The sequence below is a fragment of the Eumetopias jubatus genome, unplaced genomic scaffold (genome assembly GCF_037043125.1).
Source record: "Eumetopias jubatus isolate StellerSeaLion01/CBP00866 unplaced genomic scaffold, mEumJub1_p1.0 scaffold_7, whole genome shotgun sequence".
Classification (NCBI taxonomy): Eukaryota; Metazoa; Chordata; class Mammalia; order Carnivora; family Otariidae; genus Eumetopias; species Eumetopias jubatus.
Window position 1 is genome coordinate 28,550,040 of NW_028274813.1, and position 21,936 is coordinate 28,571,975.

A 21,936-nucleotide genomic window follows, 5' to 3' on the forward strand; every position below is an offset into this window, starting at 1 on the left:
AGCCCCCAAAGTCCCTACCACCACCATTCTAAATCAAATTTAACCGCTTCTCAGCCTTTTAGCTAAGATCAAGTGTAAATTTAAGTATTAGTATGGCTAGTCTTAGCTAAATTAGAAATAAAGCATTTGGAATTCATACCACCTTCTGATGTACATTTTTAGAAGGAAAGCTTATTAGCCCAAATCTCTTCACCAATTGTTAATGTCAGACAACCAAAAATAATCAGATATATTATAAAAGGAAAAGTTTGCGTTTCTGAGTCAAAGAGAACTACACAACTAACTACTTGTGTTCTTTCTTCTGGCTGGCAGTCAGGAAAATGCCTGACTCAAGCACCACATGAGCTCCTCGATGTCTCTGCTCACATCACCCATCTTAAGTCACTGTTTTCTGGACTTCTCCCAACACTCAACAATCAAGAAGAAAGAACAATAATACGCTCTCGTATTTTATCATCGTGACAAATCCGTCATCTACTCTGCAACAGTTATATTTGCTTAAATTATTTGAAAAAAATTTGTTTATCTCATAGAATTGCTTAACTTTTTCTTTTTACCAATATTGTTAAGTAAAATGGACAGTCCAGCAGACTATGCCATGTCTGTCTTGTGGTTTCAAGTATCTCTGGGCACCATACCAAGTACACCCAGAAGTCATGTCTGTTAACATTTTAAATTTCATCTTATCTGAAATAATTGTTCTGTTTTTACTGGAGGTAGCTCCAATTCCATTCTTGAAGATACAAACAGATTTCAATTGAGGTTCCTCTCACTAATAGTGATTACAGATTAAATCAAAGTCACACAATTTTGCATTTCCTTATTTACATATATAGTGAAGCCATTTACTTCATGTTTAGAGTACACTATTTGCAATGTTGCAAATCAAACCACCTCACGAGCTGATGATTAAATAATGGGGGGAGGGTGGGAAGACTCCCAGGGAATTATAATAAAAACTGTGAAGATATTAATTCCATTTAATTCCATGCTTTATTTTAAATAATTCAGTTATCACTGCAAGGAAAATCTGAAGTATTATTTCAGAGAGTTGTTTTTTGATGTGACAGGCAACACTGCTTATCTGAGATACAATTTATATTACAGAGAAATTGCATTTTATTATTTCTTTACAAAGCTAGGTAAAGACAGTAAGATCATCAGGTGAGCAATGTAAATGCAACTGTTACTCAATAAAGGATCATTCCATTCTTGCTATGGGCAAGATACTGTCTTAGGTTCTGTGCAGGTACAAGAGGAAGAGACAATCTGTGAACTTATTGCCCTTTTTATCTTGTAATCAGATATATGGAACTGAAACATGGTTCAAGGGGTATGAGAGACAGACAGATACCAACAATTTATGTTACAAAGCACTGACCTAACAGCAATAAAAACCTGGACAGTAAGTGGGAAGAGAGTAATCAATTCTGCCTGAGAGAAATTGAGGGTAGGATTGAGGAAGGCTATTTGAATCAAATACATTGTAATTACAACTATATGGATAGAACTGCAACAGGGAGCTTGGATGGGCAACAAGGACATGAGATGTCAGCAAAGAATGAAGGAAGTCTGTAGCGATACATGACTGACACATGCAGAAGGACTAATGAGAGAAACCACAAAGGTAGACTGAACAAGCCTTGAATGCCATGCTAATATGGGCTTCATACTCTAAGAAATCGAAAATCATTAAGGATGCACGAGCAGAGAGTTGATATAATAACACTTCTGTTTTAGAAATACAGTCAGTCTATAATAGCCAAATGAGAGAAAACAAAATAGAGAATCAGTTAAAATATTATTGAAAGTACAAGAAAAGATACAAGTTAAAAAAAGCTAATTATAGAACACTTAGAACACAATCCTGTATTTATGAAAGAAAAACAAATTCATACATTCTGACTAAAAACTGTATTTATCCATACAGAGAAAAATCTCTGGAAGAATACTCAACAAAAACATCTACAGTGGTTCCTAATGGTGATGAGATTACAGGTGGTACTTAATTTTTTCTTTATAGTTTGCTTTGAGTTTTTTTTTTACAAAGAATATACAATGTTTTTGTAAAGGAGGGAGGTGTAATACCAAGAAAGCCACTTCTATTTTTAATGATAATGAAAACCTGAAAGGAACAAAAAGGATTTTTTGTTTTTGTAGAAACAAGAAAATAACAATAAACCTACTTTAAATCCATTCAAACCTGAGGTTCCAAAAGGAAATAGGAAATATACCTAGGTTTTAGCTACTTTTTGTTTTGTTGAAAAGGAGTAATGACACATACATTATAACACAACATATAAAAATTTCCTTTATTTTAACTTCACTTAATATGGCCACCAACCTGAGGAGAGTAATAAGACTTATTTTCACTTATTTTAGAACCTGTGTACTTTTTTTTTTTAAGTAGGCTCCATGCCCAGCACTGAGCCCAACATGGGGCTTGAACTCACGACCCTGAGCTCAAGACGTGCGCTGAGATGAAGAGTCAGATGCTCGAGTGACTGAGCCACCCAGGCGCCCCAGAACTTGTGTACTTCAGGGCAACTAATTAAAATTAATGTGTAGGTTGAAATATATTTTGTTGTACTTACTTACAAAGCTGCCTGAATGAATTAGCTCTGTTTGGAATAGTCTGTACCAGTGTTTTCTCTGGCAAATTAACCTTGTCCAGACTCCCTCACTACCTTCATCCCAACCTGGAATAAGCAAACCAACAGTCATCCACCCACTATGGGTAGATAAAAGATTTAAAATAACTATAAACTATAAAAATACCCTCCTGCCTTTTAGCCACAAGGACATATTATGATGAGGATGATCTTGTGAAATCCCATAGCAGATTCACTTATAAGAAGTATTTACACTGAAAGAGCACAGTTGGCCTAGAAAAGATAATGCTATAGAAACATACCCCATTAGGGGCGCCCGGGGGACTCAGTTGGTTAAGCCTCTGCCTTCGGCTCAGGTCATGATCCCAGGGTCCTGGGATCGAGCCCTGCATCGGGCTCCCTGCTCCGCGGGAAGACTGCTTCTCCCTCTCCCTCTCCCCCTGCTTGTGTTCCCTCTCTCGCTGTGTCTGTCAAATAAATAAAATCTTAAAAAAAAAAAAAGAAAAAAAGAAACATACCCCATTAGAAGCTTTCTTCTTTGCTTTCCATTCATCTAGTTGTGCCTTTGTCTTTGCATCAACTTTAACAAGGAGCTTCTTTTCTCCAATCTGCAGGTCATGCAATAACCTGAGTGCACGGAGGGTAGACTCAGGTTCCTTATACTCACAGAAGCCAAAGGCTAGAAATGGATGTAAAGAATTAGTGAAATATCAATACAGCTATGAAAACAAAATATTTATGGAAAATTAAAATCATCAGGGACCAAATGTTCTAATACCAGGATTACTCATGTTGTCACTTCTTCCTTTCCTTCAATTACCCTTGATGATTTTACTTTTAGCACCCTCAAACCACCAAAAGAAAAAAGAAAACAAAAACAGGGGAAAAAGAAAAGAAAAACTCTAATCAGGCAAACTGCTACTTATTAGAAGTGCTGATAAAATATTGAGCAGAACCACAAATTTCATAATTGAAGTCTTTTAATTATTTCCTGAATTCATTCTATCCAAACTTCCTCAGAGCTACCTACAAATAAGTGACAACAGGCTCTTTAAACTGATCACAAGGACTTTCCTTTTTTTAAATATATTTCTCCTGTTTTTGTTTTTTTCAAAGATTTATTTATTTTAGAGAGTGTATGGGAGAGAGCGGGCGTGCACACAAGCACAGGAGGAGGCGCAGAGGAAGAGGAGAGAATCTCAGGCCGACGCCGAACCCTGCCCCCACCCCTGCTTGGTGAGGAGTCCGACACAGAAATCAAGAGGTGGACGCCTTACCAACCGAGCCACCCAGGCGCCCCACAAGCACTTTTCAATTCTGAGAAGTTAAACTACAAAAGTACTGACCTTTTTATCCTAATAATAAGTTTGATTTTTCTGAATGTTTAATTTTAACAACTAGTCTCACCATTACCATGCCTTTAAATCAGAGATATTAAAACATACACTTTAAAGGAGTAACCTAAAAATTGAAAATAAAAGAAACGAATCCAAATATGTATACAAATATGTATAGTTAAGGGCACAACCACACAGAGAGGAACTATTCAGAGTGATTTTAAAACAGCAAATTTGACCACAGGTTTTTAGTGTGATATATCTTAAGGACAAAAGACCTGTCAATAAAAAAGAAAATTTCTATTATCACATTGCTGATGATAGTGCTGGTATTAGTAGTCTTAAACTGTTGTACACGAAATGTAAGATGAAGCAAGCCAGTAATTACTTAATAGACTATCATCCCAATGTCCTTGAAACTAAGGATTCTCAGTATGGGAAGAAAAAAAAAGATGTATTACAGAAAAGGCTAAATAAAACATCCTGAATGTAAACTAATATGCACTGGAAAAATGTAAAGGCAAAGACTAAATAAGTGTTTTATAAAAAATATTTATTTAAGTAATCTCTACACTCAACATGGGGCTCGAACTCACAGCCCCGAGGTCAAGTTTCACGGCCCAAGATCAAGACTTGCACGCTCCTCTGACTGAGCCAGTCTGGCCCCCCAAGACTAAACAAGTCTTATAATGAGTATATCTAATTTCCAGATGGTGATTTTTAAAGGAATTTCCCACTAAAAAAAAAAAAAAAACAAAAACAGAGTTCCTTAAAGAAATGGCTGATCCTAAGTATGGGACAGAAAAACTTCTGGATGAGTTTATAAGATTCCAAATCCCAGATAACATTCCAGACAATAAGGCAGCTATCAAAGGCAGTTAGGCTTGTGTCAAAACCACTGGAAACCCAATTTGCAGAGAAAATATAAGACAATTTAAGCTTCGCTAGCAATAGTGACAATTAATTCTTATTAAATATAACAAATTGAACATATTTCAATCCTTAAGTTCAAAATGGTTCTTAAAAAAAAGTCACTCCTGGGGCACCTGGGTGGCACAGTCAATTGAGCATCCAACTCTTTTGATCTCAGCTCAGTCTTGATCTCAGGGTCATGAGTTCAAGCCCTGCACTGGGCTCCACGCTGGGCATGGAGCCTACTTTAAAAAAAAAAAAAAAAAAAAAGTCAAATCAGCAAAGAGGAAGTCATACTCTCACTCTTTGCAGATGATATGATACTGTATGTGGAAAACCCAAAAGACTCCACCCCAAAACTGCTAGAACTCATACAGGAATTCAGTAAAGTAGCAGGATATAAAATCAATGCACAGAAATCAGTGGCATTCCTATACACCAACAACAAGACAGAAGAGAGACAAATCAAGGAGTCGATCCCATTTACAATTGCACCCAAAACCATTAGATACCTAGGAATAAATCTAACCAAAGAGGCAAAGGATCTGTACTCAGAAAACTATAAAATACTCAGGAAAGAAATTGAAGAAGACACAAAGAAATGGAAAAACGTTCCATGCTCATGGATTGGGAGAATCAACATTGTGAAGATGTCAATGCTACCTAGAGCAATCTACACATTCAATGCAATCCCCATCAAAATACCATCCACTTTTTTCAAAGAAATGGAACAAATAATCCTAAAATTTGTATGGAACCAGAAGAGACCCAGAATAGCCAGAGGAATACTGAAAAAGAAAAGCAAAGCTGGCGGCATCACAATTCCGGACTTCCAGCTCTATTACAAAGCTGTCATCATCAAGACAGTATGGTACTGGCACAAAAACAGACACATAGACCAATGGAACAGAATTGAGAGCCCAGAAATGGACCCTCAACTCTATGGTCAACTTATTTTTGACAAAGCAGGAAAGAATGTCCAATGGCAAAAAGACAGTCTCTTCAACAAATGGTGTTGGGAAAATTGGACAGCCACATGCAGAAGAATGAAACTGGACCATTTCCTTACACCACACACAAAAATAGACTCCAAATGGTTGAAAGACCTAAACGTGAGACAGGAGTCCATCCAAATCCTAAAGGAGAACACAGGCAGCAACCTTTTCGACCTTAGCCGCAGCAACTTCTTCCTAGAAACATCGCCAAAGGCACGGGAAGCCAGGGCAAAAATGAACTATTGGGATTTCATCAAGATAAAAAGCTTCTGCACAGCAAAAGAAACAGTCCACAAAACCAAAAGACAACCGACAGAATGGGAGAAAATATTTGCAAATGACATATCAGATAAAGGGCTAGTATCCAAAATCTATAAAGAACTTATCAAACTCAACACCCAAAGAACAAATAATCCAATCAAGAAATGGGCAGAAGACATGAACAGACATTTCTCCAAAGAAGACATCCAAATGGCCAACAGGCACATGAAAAAGTGTTCAACATCGCTCGGCATCAGGGAAATCCAAATCAAAACCTCAATGAGATACCACCTCACACCCGCCAGAATGGCTAAAATTAACAAGTCAGGGAACGACAGATGTTGGCGGGGATGTGGAGAAAGGGGAACCCTCCTACACTGTTGGTGGGAATGCAAGCTGGTGCAACCCCTCTGGAAAACAGTATGGAGGTTCCTCAAACAGTTGAAATTAGAGCTACCGTTCGATCCAGCAATTGCACTACTGGGTATTTACCACAAAGATACAAATGTAGGGACCCGAAGGGGTACGTGTACCCCAATGTTTATAGCAGCAATGTCCACCATAGCCAAACTGTGGAAAGAGCCAAGATGCCCATCGACAGATAAATGGATAAAGAAGATGTGGTATATATACACAATGGAATATTATGCAGCCATCAAAAGGAATGAGATCTTGCCATTTGCAACGACGTGGATGGAACTGGAGGGTGTTATGCTGAGTGAAATAAGTCAATCAGAGAAAGACATGTATCACATGACCTCACTGATAGGAGGAATTCTTAATCTCAGGAAAGAAACTGAGTGTTACTGGAGTGGTTGGGGGTGGGAGGGATGGGGTGGCTGGGTGATAGATATTGGGGAGGGTATGTGCTACGGTGAGTGCTGTGAATTGTGCAAGACTGTTGAATCACAGATCTGTACTTCTGAAACAAATAACGCAACATATTTTAAGAAAAAAGAAAAAGAAGAAGATAACAGGAGAGGAAGAAAAGGGGAGTATGTCGGAGGGGGAGACGAACCATGAGAGATGATGGACTCTGAAAAACAAACTGAGGGTTCTAGAGGGGAGGGGGTAGGGGGATGGGTTAGCCTGGGGATGGGTATTGAGGAGGGCACGTTCTGCATGGAGCACTGGGTGTTATGAACAAACAATGAATCATGGAACACTGCACCAAAAACTAACGATGTAATATATGGTGATTAACATAACAATAAAAAAATTTAAAAAAAAAAGTCACTGCTAAATGATGCTGAGGACATCAACTCATTCTTTTGAAAAATGAAAGAACCACAGCATTTACCCTGTTTTCCTTATACAATTCTAATAGAGGATTTGTTCTTCAATGAAGGAATGACAGAATTCTTCAAAATAGACTACCACATTTTGCAACCCTCCAATGAATGAACCAATCCAGGAATAGACAATCAATAGCTGCTACCACAAAAATTTTAAAAATTAAAAAAACAAAACAGTGTCTCATGATGAAGAACAATACCTTTAAAAAAAAATTTTTTTATAAGATTTTATTTATTTATTTGACAGAGAGACACAGTGAAAGAGGGAACACAAGCAGGGGGAGTGGGAGAGGAAGGAGCAGGCTTCCCGACAAGCAGGGAGCCCGACGCAGGGCTCAATCCCGGGACCTCGGGATCATGACCCGAGCCCAAGGCAGATGCTTAACAACTGAGCCACCCAGGTGCCCTACCTTTAAAAAAATTCTTACAAATAAAAAACAAAAATAACACATGCGAACTCAAATCTGATTGTCTCAAGATACAACCAGTTTACATAAAATACAGAGACAGAGAAGCACTGGCACATTATTCTACTGGAGCTGCAATCAGCAAATCTACACTCAAGAAATGCTACTGAGCAATTGAACCAGGTTCTTCCACAAATAATTCCAAGGGAAAAGAGATAGAAGAACTTAAATTATTAAAAGAGACTTAAAAATATGCCAACCAATAGCAATGTGTGGACTATATATATGGATCCTGTATCAACTATTAACAGAGTTGACATTTGTAACAACTGGACATCAGAAAATTGACTTATGATACTATGAAAAAGTTAATTTTTGAAGGTCTTATAACATTTCCAGTATGTTTTTTAAAAAGCTCTTATCTCTTAGAGATACATGCTAAAATATTTATAGACAAAATGATGGATGCTTGGGATTGCTTAAAAAAAAAAGTGAGGAAATGGACAGAGTACAGGTTAAGCACAATTGGCCATGAGATGATAAATGTTAAAGCTAGGTGATGAGTATGCAGAAGTTCATATTATTTTATTTTTACATATGCATGAATTTTCCCATAATACTGTTTAAAGAATGCACATCAAACAGGTGCTTTGGGCACCTGGGTGGTTCAGACGGTTAAGCGTCTGCCTTCGGCTCAGGTCATTATCCCAGGGTCCTGGGATCGAGGCCCGGATCGGGCTCCCTGCTCAGTGGGGAGCCTGCTTCTCCCTCTGCCTCTCTCTCTCTCTTACGAATAAATAAATAAAATCTTAAAAAAAAAAAAAAAACAGGTGCTTTTACCACCAAGAATGAAAAGAACAGTTTGCTTCTAAGACTAACAGGTCATCTCACCATCTGTTCTGCTTTCTTCCTAAGTCCTAATTGTTGAATGTTGATCATATACTTCTGCTCTGAGAAAAAAAGGACTTTTCAAAAATAACATTGTAAAAAAACAGACTGAGTAATTTTTCCTCTCCTACCTCTTTCCTGTTAATACTTTTCCACTTTCCAAACTCAACTCAGCTAAATCTTCCCAAATGCCTTTAATCCTATTCCAATCAGAAGGAAGACAAAGAGTGCTGGCAGAATACTCCCATGGTTAAGGGCAATGAGAGCAAAACATCCAACAAGTGACTTAAGCACACAGGTTAAAATAATCTCAGTAAGAAAAAATTTCCTACCTTGAAGTTTTCCAGATGCACCTTGTACTCTCTTCCAGCTTAAAACCAAACCACATTTCTTAAAAAGAAAAACAAAATAAAAAATGATCATTACCATTTAAGAAAATCACCTAATCAGTACTAAAAATAAGAGCACAATTGATATTTCCACCAGGAGAAAGATAAAAGCAAAAAGAAAAAAAAAAATCATACCAGCTATTAAAGTTCTTAAAATTCTCTCAATTCCCACATACCTATTATATGAGAGAAATCTATAATACAGATTCTTACTTGCAGAAAATTGACTGCCTTTTAGATTTTATTTAGGGGGTGGGGAGATAGCGCAGAAGAGTGGGGAGAAGGGCAAAGGGGGAGGGAGAGGGAGAGAATCCCAAGCAGACTCCATGCTGAGCATAGAGTCCAACTCAGGGCTCGAACTCACAACCCTGAGATTACAACCTGAGCCAAAACCAAGAGTCAGACACTTAACCAACGAAGCCACCGAGGCACCCCTTAACTATCTTTTAGTAAATTAGAAATTTTACAGCATTGGGGCACCTGGGTGGCTCAGTCTGTTAAGTGTCTGCCTTTGGGGCATCTGGGTGGCTCAGTTGGTTGGGCGACTGCCTTCGGCTCAGGTCATGATCCTGGAGTCCCAGGATCGAGTCCCACATCGGGCTCCCTGCTCAGCGGGGAGTCTGCTTCTCTCTCTGACCCTCTTCCCTCTCGTGTTCTCTGTCTCTCATTCTCTCTCTCTCAAATAAATAAAATCTTTAAAAAAAAAAAAGTGTCTGCCTTTGGCTCAGGTCATGATCCCGGGGTCCTGGGATCAAGCCCCACATCGGGCTCCCAGCTTGGTGGAGAGCCTGCTTCTCCCTCTCCCACTGCTGCTCTGCCCACTTGTGCGCTCTCTCTCTGTGTCAAATAAATGAACAAAATCTTAAAAAAAAAAAAACTTTTACAGCATTATTTATCCTACCCGGAAAGTATACATAAAAAAACAAAATTACCAATATTATAATTTTTAAAATAAACTATAGTAAATTCAAGTAAAAACTCTGAATCCATAGAGATCATGTTTTAAAACACACATCTATATTATAAAGAACGTTTTTTAAAAGATTTTTTAAAAGTAATCTCTATACCCAATGTGGGGCTCAAACTCACTAATCTGAGATCAAGAGTCACATGCTCTACTAACTGAGCCAGCCAGGCGCCCCTACATTGTAAAGGACTTTTAATAACATGGAAAAATGCTTGATATGGAATGCAAAAATAACATGGGACATGAAATTGCAGATAACACAGTAAGACTTTATGTAAAGAAAAAAATTTCCGTAAATCAGAAATATTTAACAGGGCAGGTTGTCTGAAGAGTAAAACATTACATTTTGTTCACGTTCAAATTTTTTTTACATTCTTTTTTTTTTTTATAAAAATTTACTTATTTGAAGAGAGCGTGTGCAAGCAGGCAGAGGGGCAGAGGGAGAGAATCTCAAATGGACTCTGCTGAGCAGGGAGCCCAACACAGGGCTCAGTTCTAGGACCCTGACATCATGACCTGAGCTGAAACCAAGAGTTGGACACTCAACCAACTGCACCACCGAGGCGCTCCAAACATTATTTCTAATTAAGTAAAAAGTAGGTTAAAAAAAAAGTTATTTGTAGGAAATGGTAACTGAACATTGCCTGTCAAAGCTGAGAGAATGTATGAAATTTTCACATCTCCCTTCAGAGAAACCAATAAAATGATCAAGGAATATAAAAGATAAAAATCCATGAGGTCAAACATTGTATGAGCAAACAGCAAAATTCAACAAAATTTTGAAAAGAAAAAAGGCAAATGGAAGGATGGGAACTCATTCAGTAGATCAAAGAAAGCTGTAACGTCAAGGATCTACAGATGAAGATACTGAAAGAATTAGGCTGATTCTACAAAGCCAAGTCATCTGGACTGGAGGTAAAAAGTACCCATAGTGGAGAATGGGGTTGAAGGATGAGGCTGAATAAAAACAGGTGCTTGCGGGGCTCAGTCTAAAGTTAAGTGCCTGCCCTTGGCTCAGGTCATGATCTCAGGGTCCTAGAATCAAGCCCCACGTCCTTCCTGCTCAGCGGGGAGTCTGCTTCTCCCTCGGCCCCCACCCCTCATGCTATCTTTCTCAAATAAATAAAATCTTAAAAAACAAAAACAAAAACAATCCAGGTACTTGCCTGACAATATGAATATGTAATAATCAAAGCCTCAGAGTTCTTTTCAAGCCAACTACTTTACTCCCCACCCTTAGAGAAGATAGCCTGCAGTCTTTACAGGCAACTATACTTAATAATCTCCATCCTCTAAAGAAGACGTGGTATATAGAGATACAATGGAGTATTATGCAGCCATCAAAAAATGAAATCTTGCCATTTGCAACAACGTGGATGGAACTACAGCGTATTATGCTAAGCGAAGTAAGTCAGAGAAAAGTATCATATGATCTCACTGATATGAGGAATTTGAGAAACAAGAGAGAAGATCATTGGGGAAGGGAGGGAAAAATGGAACAAGACGAAACCAGAGAGGGAGACAAACCATAAGAGACTCTTAATCTCAGGAAACAAACTGAGAGGGGGGTGGGAGGGATGGGGTGGATGGGTGATGGACATTGGGTAGGGTATGTACTATAGTGAGCACTGTGAATTGTGTATGACAGATGAATCACAGACCTGTACCCCTGAAACAATACATTATATGTTAATAAAAAAATAATAAATAAAAATAATCATATACTCACTAGGCATAAAACTGGAAGTTTTCTAGAGAAACAAACGAGCCCCAAAGAACTCCATATACTAACATTCAAAACCTCTACCTGCTGGCTAGATTACCCTAAAATGATGCTCAATATTTTACAAACCCAGCTTATTTATGCATACAAAAACTTTTTTTTTAATTTTAATAAATCTCTACACCCAAAATGGGGCTTGAACCCACAACCCCGAGATGCACGCTCCACTGACCAAGCCAGCCAGGCACCCCCAAAAAACTTTAATCCCTCTTAAATATGAAGACAATCAAGGATCATTAGACATTTAAGGAATGCCTTAAAGGAAAAATGAAAGGAAGAGATAAATTCAGGAATGAAGCTTAAAACAAAACACTGCTGCACATATAAGTCAAGAACAGGTTTTTTTTTTTTTAATATTTTATTTATTTGACAGAGAGACATCGAGAGAGGGAACACAAGCAGGGGCAGAGAGAGAGGGAGAAGCAGGTTTCCTGCTGAGCAGGGAGCCCGATGCGGGGCTTGATCCCAGGACCCTGGGATCATGACCTGAGCCGAAGGCAGACGCTTAACGACTGAGACACCCAGGCGCCCCAAGAACAGGTTTAAAAGAGGTTTTGGGGCGCCTGGCTGGCTCAGTCGGTTAAGTGTCTGGCTCTTAATTTCAGCTCAGGTCTTTATCACAGGGTCATGTGTTTGGGCCCTGTGCTGGGCTCCAAGCTGGGCATGGAGCCTACTAAGAAAAAAAAAAAAGAGAGAGAAAGACGTTTCAAATAGGATATAGGATATATGTATATATCTCCTCACACACCTGCACACAAATATTCATAGCACCATTATTCATAATACCCAAAAAGTACAAACAACTCAACTGTCCTTCAACTGATGAATGGATAAAAATGTGGTATATCCATTAGATGGAATATTTGGTCATAAAAAGGAATGAAATACTGATATAAGCTACAATATAGAGGAAGCCTGAAAACATATTAAACGAAAAAAGACAAAACATGAAAAGCCATACATATTCTATGATTCTGTTTATGTAACATGCCCAGAATAGGCAAATCTACACAGAAAGTAGGATAGTGGCTGCCATATGCCGGGGAGAGAAGACAACGGAAAGTGACTTATTGAGCACAGGTTTTCTACTTGGGGTGATGAAAATGTTCTGGAGGGGCGCCTGAGTGGCTCTGTTGTTAAGCGTCTGCCTTCAGTTCAGGTCATGATCCCGGGATCCTGGGATCGAACCCTACGTTGGGCTCCTTGCTCGGCAGGAAGCCTGCTTCTCCCTCTCCCCCTGCTTATGTTTCCTCTCTCGCTGTGTCTGTCTCTGTCAAATAAATAAATAATCTTAAAAAAAAAAAAGAAAATGTTCTGGAATTAAGACGGGGTGATGTTTGTACAATTTTCTGAATATACTAAAAAAAAAAACCCACTGAATTATACATTATAAAAAGGTGAACTTTAAGGTCTATGAATTCTATCACAATAAAGATGGTTTTTAAAAAATGACCTCCCGATGATCCACTTTAGGAAAAAATTGGCATTATCCTGTGAACTGAAGATAAACATGCCCTAAGACTCAGAAATTCCACTTCTAAAAGCACACATGAAATTTTTTCATGTGACTGAGGAAGACATATTACCTGTAATACAGCAAAACATATTACCAAGAAATAGAAACAATCCATATGATTGTATCATTAGAAAACTGACAATTCCTGGTACACCTCTACAATGCAATGGTATATAGCGCCGATAAGTAAATAAATTAGAGCTATATATATATATTAGGTGAAAAAAGCAAATTACGGAGTACAGAATTAAAACTTGTGAATTACAGATTTTTATGAATACATAAATATGTAATTAAAGTAAAAAATAGGAGCGCCGGGGTATAAGTGTCTGCCTTCAGCTCAGGTCATGATCCCAGGGTCCTGAGATTGAGTCCTGCATCGGGCTCCCTGCTCAGTGGAGAGCCTGCCACTCCCTCTCCCTCTGCTGCTCCCCTGCTTGTGTTCTCTCGCTCTCTCTCAAGTAAATATAAATAAATCTTTAAAAAAATAAAAATAAATAAAGTAAAATAATGCACACAGGAATAATAAACACCAAATTTAGGATAATGGATTTCCCCGGTGATTACCGCCGTGGAAGAAAGAAGTGGGAATTAGGACCAACTATGTTTTATTTCTTTGGGAAAAACATCTGAAGCTAGTATCGCAAAATATTGAATGTGACAAAGCTAGGTTTTGTGTTTTAACACAAGGATCATACAACTTATAGAACAGAAATGGCAATAAAATCAAGAAGGAAAAGATTTTAAAATAACTTCTCTAAAAAATAGTGGAGATTATGGAAGGAGGGAGTACAGGCACTGTTGTTTTTCACTATAAAATCATTAGGTATTATTTCACTTAATGCTCATTTATCACCAGGATAACAATTGTTAAACTAAGACAAAAAGGAAAACGAATGACTTCACAAACTCGAAAGAACTTATTGTTTATCCTCAGAGTAAAAACCTTAAAAGCAATTAATCACCACTAAATGCTAAAATCATTGTTTTAAAAGGCTGTCGGGGGAGGGGGTGGTACGAAGGGTGGGGGGTGGGAGGGGAATGACACAACTCAAATGGTCTCAAAACATTTACCCAGAAATTACTTATTAATGACAAAGAGAAACAAGGTATCCTTAAAGAGATGTGACCACCTTAACCAAGTTACTAAACTGAACATCACCAAAAACAGGACCAAGAGATACCACGTGCCTCTTGTTATGCTGCACTGAGAACATCATCCATGCACCATTCTTGCAAAAAATGCTTACTCTGAATCTATGAGCAGAGTCAAATTCAAATTGAGACATTCTGCAAAACACCTGAACTCTTCAAAAAATGTTAATGTCATGAAAGACAAAAACAAGCAAACAAAAAGACAGGAAGGTATTCTGTATTACAGAAGTTGTCTAAGGAGGTATGACAATTCAACACAATGTATAACCCTTGACTGAATCACAGATAAAACAAAAAGCAGCTGTTATGAAGATTACTAACGAAATTACATATGAACTATTAAGTATATTTAGACAATACTGTATCAGGAAAAAAAAAACCAATACTGTAACAGCCTTAAATTTCTTAAGTGTGATGATGGTTTTATGATCATATAGGAAAATGCCCTTGGTCTTAGGAGAAACAAGTAGTATTTAGAGATGAAAGGTCATGTCACAACTTACTCTCCAATTATTGAGAAAAAAAGTGTACTGTGTGTGTATGTAGAAAGTAAATGTAGCAAAATGTGTTACGAGGATGTTCATTTTACTATTCATCCAACTTTTCTGCAGAATAGAAATTTTTCAAAATAAAAAGGAGAAAATTATTAGAATCCTCTTTCTGCTTTTTCATAAATTTGAAATCCGTAACAATAAAATTTAAAAATGAGAAACAGTTTAACTTACAGCAAGCAGCTGTCTTATAAGCATGTCTGAGGCTTTCTCAGAAATGTTGCCAACAAAAACTGTAGTAGTGGGACCACAATTTTCATCATTTTCTTTAGCCTTTAAGCCTGGGTGATCCTTTCTTGCTCCCAAATGCTTTCCAACCATGGACACAGTTGGTACTAAAACCTAGAGTGAGGAAAAGCAATAAAATTGGAACTGGCAGTTAAATTTCCTATCATGTTTAAAGTAACATTAGTCTAAAAACAATTTTAAAGTACTAACTATATGGCACATTATTAAAGGTTCTACATACTTAATCTAAAGCTTCTATCATTTTTCATTAATGCAAATTTATTCATGACAAGTTCAACTATTAAGTACCTTTTTTCTTTTAAACAAGATTTGAGAGAGGACACACATACAAGAGAGGGGACGGGCAGATGGAAAGGGAGAGAGAATCTCAAGCAGACTCCCTCTGGAGCCCCGATGTGGGGCTAATGACCCCTGAGATCTAAGGACCCTGAGGATCATGACCTGAGCTGAAATCAAGTCAGACATTTAACCGACTGAGCTACCCAGGCGCCCCAGATTACCTTTCTTTTGAAAACAACTTGGAAAAAGCAAATAAAAATAACTTGGATGAAAATATTTTTATATTTAAGACATAATTCTTAAATGTCTAAGACATCATGAATCATTTAAAATTGTCAAATAGATCCAGGAACTTCTTCACAACTCTACTCTGTACGAATATAAAAGCAAATTTTGGGACGCCTGGCTGGCTCAGTTAGGTATGACTCTTGATTTCAGCTCAGGTCGTGACCTCAGGGTCCTGGGACAGAGCCCCACATCAGGCTCCACGCTCAGGGGAAGTCTGCTTCTCCCCACCCCCATCTCCTTCTGTCCCTCCCCCACTTGTGCTAGCTCTAAAATAATCCCCCAAATTTTTTTAAATAAGAGCAAATTACAATTATCCCCATTAATCCTCTGACAGAGTATTACTAATACTCTCAGAGCACTCTCCAACACTTAAATTTTACCTTTATCAGTTAGTTATATTTTTTATTTTCCCTTTATAACATTCAAATTTCCAAAGGAACAATCCTACTGATTTTTGTATCTGGAACTGAATTTCGTGAAACATCCACAGCAGGCACCAAATAAATAATGATAAACTGAGGAAGCTGCTCCAAACCCCAACTCCCACCTTTTCCTAGGCTGAAATACAAGAGAGTAAGAGTACCTGTCATGTGGAGGTTTTTAAGATAGCCAAACAATGGGTATCCAATGCAAGAAAAATTGTACTCCCCCCTTGATCTGCAGAACCGTATCATCTTAGTGGTCTGCCTTGGTCTGCCTCACAGCAGATTCCTGTTTGCCCACAGAGTTACCATCTCCTTTTTAATACGAATAATACTCCCCTCCCTCCCTTTTCAAAATCCACATGTAGAAAAATACTTGAAAGTAATGAAATCTACCCTTCCTCATAGTGGAATTCCAGATGAAGTCTGATACTCTACCACTTAACTCAAAGAAAAATTCTGGTTAAACAACAGTCAAGACGGTTATTATTTATTCATGTGTTACAGCATATTAGCATTCTGAACTAATATGCTTAGAATGTACAAAAGCTTTGATGAATGTGAAGAATTAAGGCGTAAAGAAGACTGAATAATAAAACACTTTAGCAGAGTAAAGGCTTCAAGAAAACTTTACAAAGCTTTTTAAAGGTATCATACCAGAGGACAGAGAAAAAATAGTTTGGAAGGGGCTAAAAATTAGATGAAAGGATGGAAATATATTCAACACAAATTTCACTTCAAAATTTAAAATTTCTACTAGAATCATTTCTACAGTCTTTTTTTTTCCCTTTTAGGAGAGAGATTAAACGTGTCTGATCATTCTATCTCCCAGGACCAAGACAAGAATAGGGAATGATAAAAGAGCCAATGTCCTAAATCTAAAGTAACAAGTATATGAACACCCTAGAGAATATAGGTAAATAGGGAGCCTATTTTAAAGGCAACTGCATAATATGCATAGCTGAGTGAAAATGATACTCAAATAAGTAGTATGATATACATGGGTGCTCTCACTCCCTATTATTCTTTTAAATACTTAAAATAACAAGTTTATCAAGGTTTTTTTAGCTTTAGAAGCAGCAACACTACTCTTATCTCCTAATTCCTCCTTAAAATCATACTTACAGTTGGAGCAGGAGCCATAATGCTCATTGGTACAGGAATCATTGGGGTCCCTAAGAAAAAAGCATATTAAAATCTTATGAATACCAGTATATATGACTATATTCTGTATCAATTCCATGGCACACAAATAGGTATCCTCACTCACAGTTAATTTAAATTGAAATATATGACTGATGGAATTGAGATATTGATGAATGCCTTATTTTCAAAAGCAATGTGGTACAGGCTGGTCTATATAAACTTACACAACGACAAAAAACTATTCTAAATGGGAAGACTAGGGCGCCTGGGTGGCTCAGTCGTTAAGCGTCTACCTTCAGCTAGGTCGTGATCCCAGGGTCCTGGGATCGAGCCCCACATCGGGCTCCCTGCTCCGCGGGAAGCCTGCTTCTCCCTCTCCCACTCCCCCTGCTTGCTTGTGTTCCCTCTCTCACTGTGTCTCTGTCAAATAAATAAAATCTTAAAAAAATAAAATAAATAAAATAAGTGCCTGGGTGGCTCAGTTGGTTAAGCGACTGCCTTCGGCTCAGGTCATGATCCTGGAGTTCCAGGATCGAGTCCCACATTGGGCTCTCCCTGCTCAGCAGGGAGTCTGCTTCTCCCTCTGACTCTCCCCCCTCTCATGTGTTCTCTCTCTCTCTCATTCTCGTTCTCTCAAATAAATAAAATTTTAAAAAAACTAAAATAAAATAAAAGCAAAGACTACCATTACAACATGCTTTTGTCTCAGGAGTTTAAAAATCTGGACAGTTACTGATTCATGTTCATCTGATTCAGTACATCCTGAAAGCCATTATCTTACGCAAATACAGATTCACTTACGGCTAAACATGGTATTAATGAATCCTTTAAAAGTTAAAGAAAAAAAGGTATCAAATGAGAAATTAATCTAGAAACCTAGAAAGAATCTTGTTATTGCTGGTTAATAAAAAGAAAAACCATGCAAAAAATATGACCAGTAATCTCAGTTAGTGTCAAAGAAAATCTCTAATAAGACAATCATCTGCTGGCTGCACTGGGCTATTACTGACATCTTGGTGATACCTACATTTTTGTTTTCAACTACACTGTTTATCAACCAGTGACTACTGTATTGAGTGTTCTTGTGTATATAACTAATGAAAAAAATCTTACCATCTGAGCACTAAGAAAAAGAATGCAATGAGGACAAAAATCAGGAAAGATTTGTCTACTTTTCTAATATAAATTTTTAAATGCTTCTAAATACATCTCAAAAAGTTCTGAAATTTCTCTTCAGTTCAAATTTAACATCAACTTAAGAGAATTCTCCAACTAAGACTGGTAATAAATTCTTAAACATTTAACACTATCCATTTATTTTCCAATATAACTTATTTAAATTAATTTTTAAATGAGAAAAACCAAGATTCCTGTCAATATAGTTAACAGAATACTGTATGAAGTAGAAAAAAACATAGAGGTGCCTGGCTGGCTCAGTCGGAGAAGCAAGCGACTCTGGATCTCAGGGTCATGAGTTCGAGCCCCACATCAGGTGTAGAGATTACTTAAATACGTATGTACATAAACTTTTATGAAAAGAAAAGAGAAAGACAGACTTCAAAATCAAACCCGGCTTCAACTCTTCGTTCTATCATGTCTATGCAACCTTGGGCAAGCTCTTTAAGCCGCAGTTTCCTCAATTCTGCTGAGGTAATTTCTTTGGAGCACCTGTGAGACTAAGACCACTTATGTATTGCATTTAAATACAGTGGGTGCTCAAAACTGTAATTCATCAATCTGTATATCTAAATTTTTCATTTTTAACTTTGCAAAACAAAAAGTCCTCCTCCCTTTATCATAAACTGTAATCTATATGGCACCTTTTCCATAGGTAAAATTTCTATTGAAGAAAAATTCAGGGGCGCCTGGGTGGCTCAGGGGGTTAAGCGTCTGCCCTCGGCTCCGGTCATGATCCCAGGGTCCGGGGATCGAGTCCCACATCGGGCTCTCTGCTCTACGGGGAGCCTGTTTCTCCCTCTGCCTCTGCCTCTCCCTCTGCTGGTACACGCATGAGTGCTCTCTCTAATAAATAAAATCTTTTAAAAAATAAAATAAAAATAAAGAAAAATTGAGAAAAAGACAGTGGGAAATTTTTTTTTTTTTTTTTTAAGCAAGCTCTACACCCAACATGGAGCTTGAACTTAAAACCCTGAGATCAAGAGTTGCATGTCTACAGAATGAGCCAGCCAGGTACCCCACTGCTTTTTCCTTTTTAACAGTTAGTTACTAAAAGCTTTTTGTTTTTGTTTTTTTTTAAGATTTTATTTATTTGTCAGGGAGAGAAAGCACAAGCAAGGGGAGAAGCAGGCAGAAGGAGAAACAGGCTCCCTGCTGAGCAAGGAACCTCATGTGGGAGTCCTGACCTGAGCCAAAAGCAGATGCTTAACCGACTGAACCACCCAGGCGTCCCAACAATTCTACAGGTTTTACAGTTATGTTTCCTACCTCAACTTACTAATACCATATAATACAGAACTCACAATGGAAAATGTATTTCTACTCATTACGAAAATCTACACATGCTAAAGTGAAAAGAAGCAAAGAACACAAGGACTGAACAGTGTAGTACTAGTTGAGTTTTTAAAAAAAACAGAACTGGGGAAAGGGTAAACATAAGCAAACACACCAGGATATGCATAGCATGTGTCTGGAGAATTACACACCAGAAACTGTTAAGATAGGCTATATTTGGGGGAAGGAAATTCTCAGGAACCGTAGGGGGAGAAAACTTAGTTTTTCTATATGCATGTATTACTTTTTAGGGAAAATTTATGGTTATTTTTCAAATTGATTTTCTAATTTAACACAGAATGTAACCATCACACTTAGAGTTCAATTAATTGCACTAACAGGCAAGACAAGAAAATTATACATGAATATGGATATTATGGTCTTGAATTACTACCCTAGTTTAGCATATTATTTCATTATTTACCTTTTAAAGTAGTGATGCTACACACAGAATGCAGAATGAGCTGCAATTAAAGTTTGATTTATCATCTAAATATATTTCCCTAAACAGAAATGATACTGTATGCTGTTGTAAATAGAACCAGAATTAACAGGTTACCACTCTGAATAAATGCCAACATCAGTATGGCAATGACCAAACAGTCAAGAAGAAAAACTGACAGTCTGCTTTCGGGGTCTACTGACCCATCTTAAAAAATTATGCAGAGAATAGTCTTAAGAGAAACAGGTTTCATTTACTTCTACTTCTGTTTAATAATTCGGTATAATGTTTATAGAAAATGTTAAATTTAGTGTTTGCGGGCGCCTGGGTGGCTCAGTTGGTTGGGCGACTGCCTTCAGCTCAGGTCATGATCCCGGAGTCCTGGGATCGAGTCCCACGTCGGGCTCCCTACTCAGCGGGGAGTCTGCTTCTCCCTCTGACCCTCTTCTCTCTCGTGCTCTCTATCTCTCATTCTCTCTCTCTCAAATAAATAAATAAAATCTTAAAAATAAATAAATAAATAAATAAATAAATAAATTTGGTGTTTGCTTTTTAAAAATTCAAAGGAGGGGCGCTGGGTGGCTCAGATGGTTGGGCGTCTGCCTTCGGCTCAGGTCATGATTCCAGGGTCCTGGGATCAAGTCCCGTATCGGGCTCCCTGCTCTGCGGGGAGCCTGCTTCTCTCTCTCTGACTCTCATGAATAAAAAACATAAAACATTAAAAAATAAAATAAAATAAAATAAAAATGCAAAGGAGGGCGCCTGGGTGGCTCAGTCGTTAAGCATCTGCCTTCAGCTGAGGTCATGATCCCAGGGTCCTGGGATCGAGCCCCACATTGGGCTCCCTGCTCCGCAGGAAGCCTGCTTCTCCCTCTCCCACTCCCTCTGCTTGTGTTCCCTCTCTCACTGTGTCTCTGTCAAATAAATAAATAAAATCTTAAAAGAATAAAAATAAAAATTCCAAAGAATTTAAAACCTTTTCTATAAAATCAATCTCTTTAGAAGGAAATTAAGGCACTGATTTTTCACTGTCAGCTTTCCTGATTCTAAGTGATTAAGCTTCATTCCCAATCCCTTAAATTTCTTCACAAAGAAATAAAAAGCAAACTATTCTTTCCTTTAAAACTAAACATAAGGGTTTTGTTTAAAAAAAAGAGTATCATGGTTACTAGAAAGGGCTAATAGATCTTCTTATGAGACTAGGGCGCCTAGGTGGCTCAGCTGGTTAAGCAACTGCCTTCAGCTCAGGTCATAATCCTGGAGTCCCTGGATCTAGCCCCGCATCAGGCTCCCTGCTCAGCAGGGAGTCTGCTTCTCCCTCTGACCCTCCCCCCTCTCATGTGCTCTCATTCTCTCTCAAATAAATAATAAAAAAAAAAATCTTATGAAACTAGAAATTTATGAACAAAATCAGGATATATGAACCCCCCCCAAAATTGTTGCCCAAATGAAAATGGCTCAGGACACTGTTGTTCTTATGTTATTAATCTGTTAGATGGTTGACAAATAACTTTATTCAGTTTTCTGTTAA

At 37.9% G+C, this 21,936-nt stretch overlaps 1 protein-coding gene across 1 annotated transcript in view; it reads right to left on the reverse strand.

The window, feature by feature from the left end:
• Positions 1 to 21,936, reverse strand: part of RBM25 (RNA binding motif protein 25) — a 57,571-nt gene that overhangs the window by 24,369 nt on the left and 11,266 nt on the right. Inside the window, exons 3-6 of the mRNA XM_028089263.2 lie at positions 17,432 to 17,481; positions 15,243 to 15,410; positions 9,040 to 9,097; positions 3,131 to 3,291 (exon numbers count right to left, since the gene is read on the reverse strand). Of these exons, the coding sequence (XP_027945064.1) occupies positions 3,131 to 3,291; positions 9,040 to 9,097; positions 15,243 to 15,410; positions 17,432 to 17,481 (437 nt within the window). The remainder of the gene's footprint in view (positions 1 to 3,130; positions 3,292 to 9,039; positions 9,098 to 15,242; positions 15,411 to 17,431; positions 17,482 to 21,936) is intronic.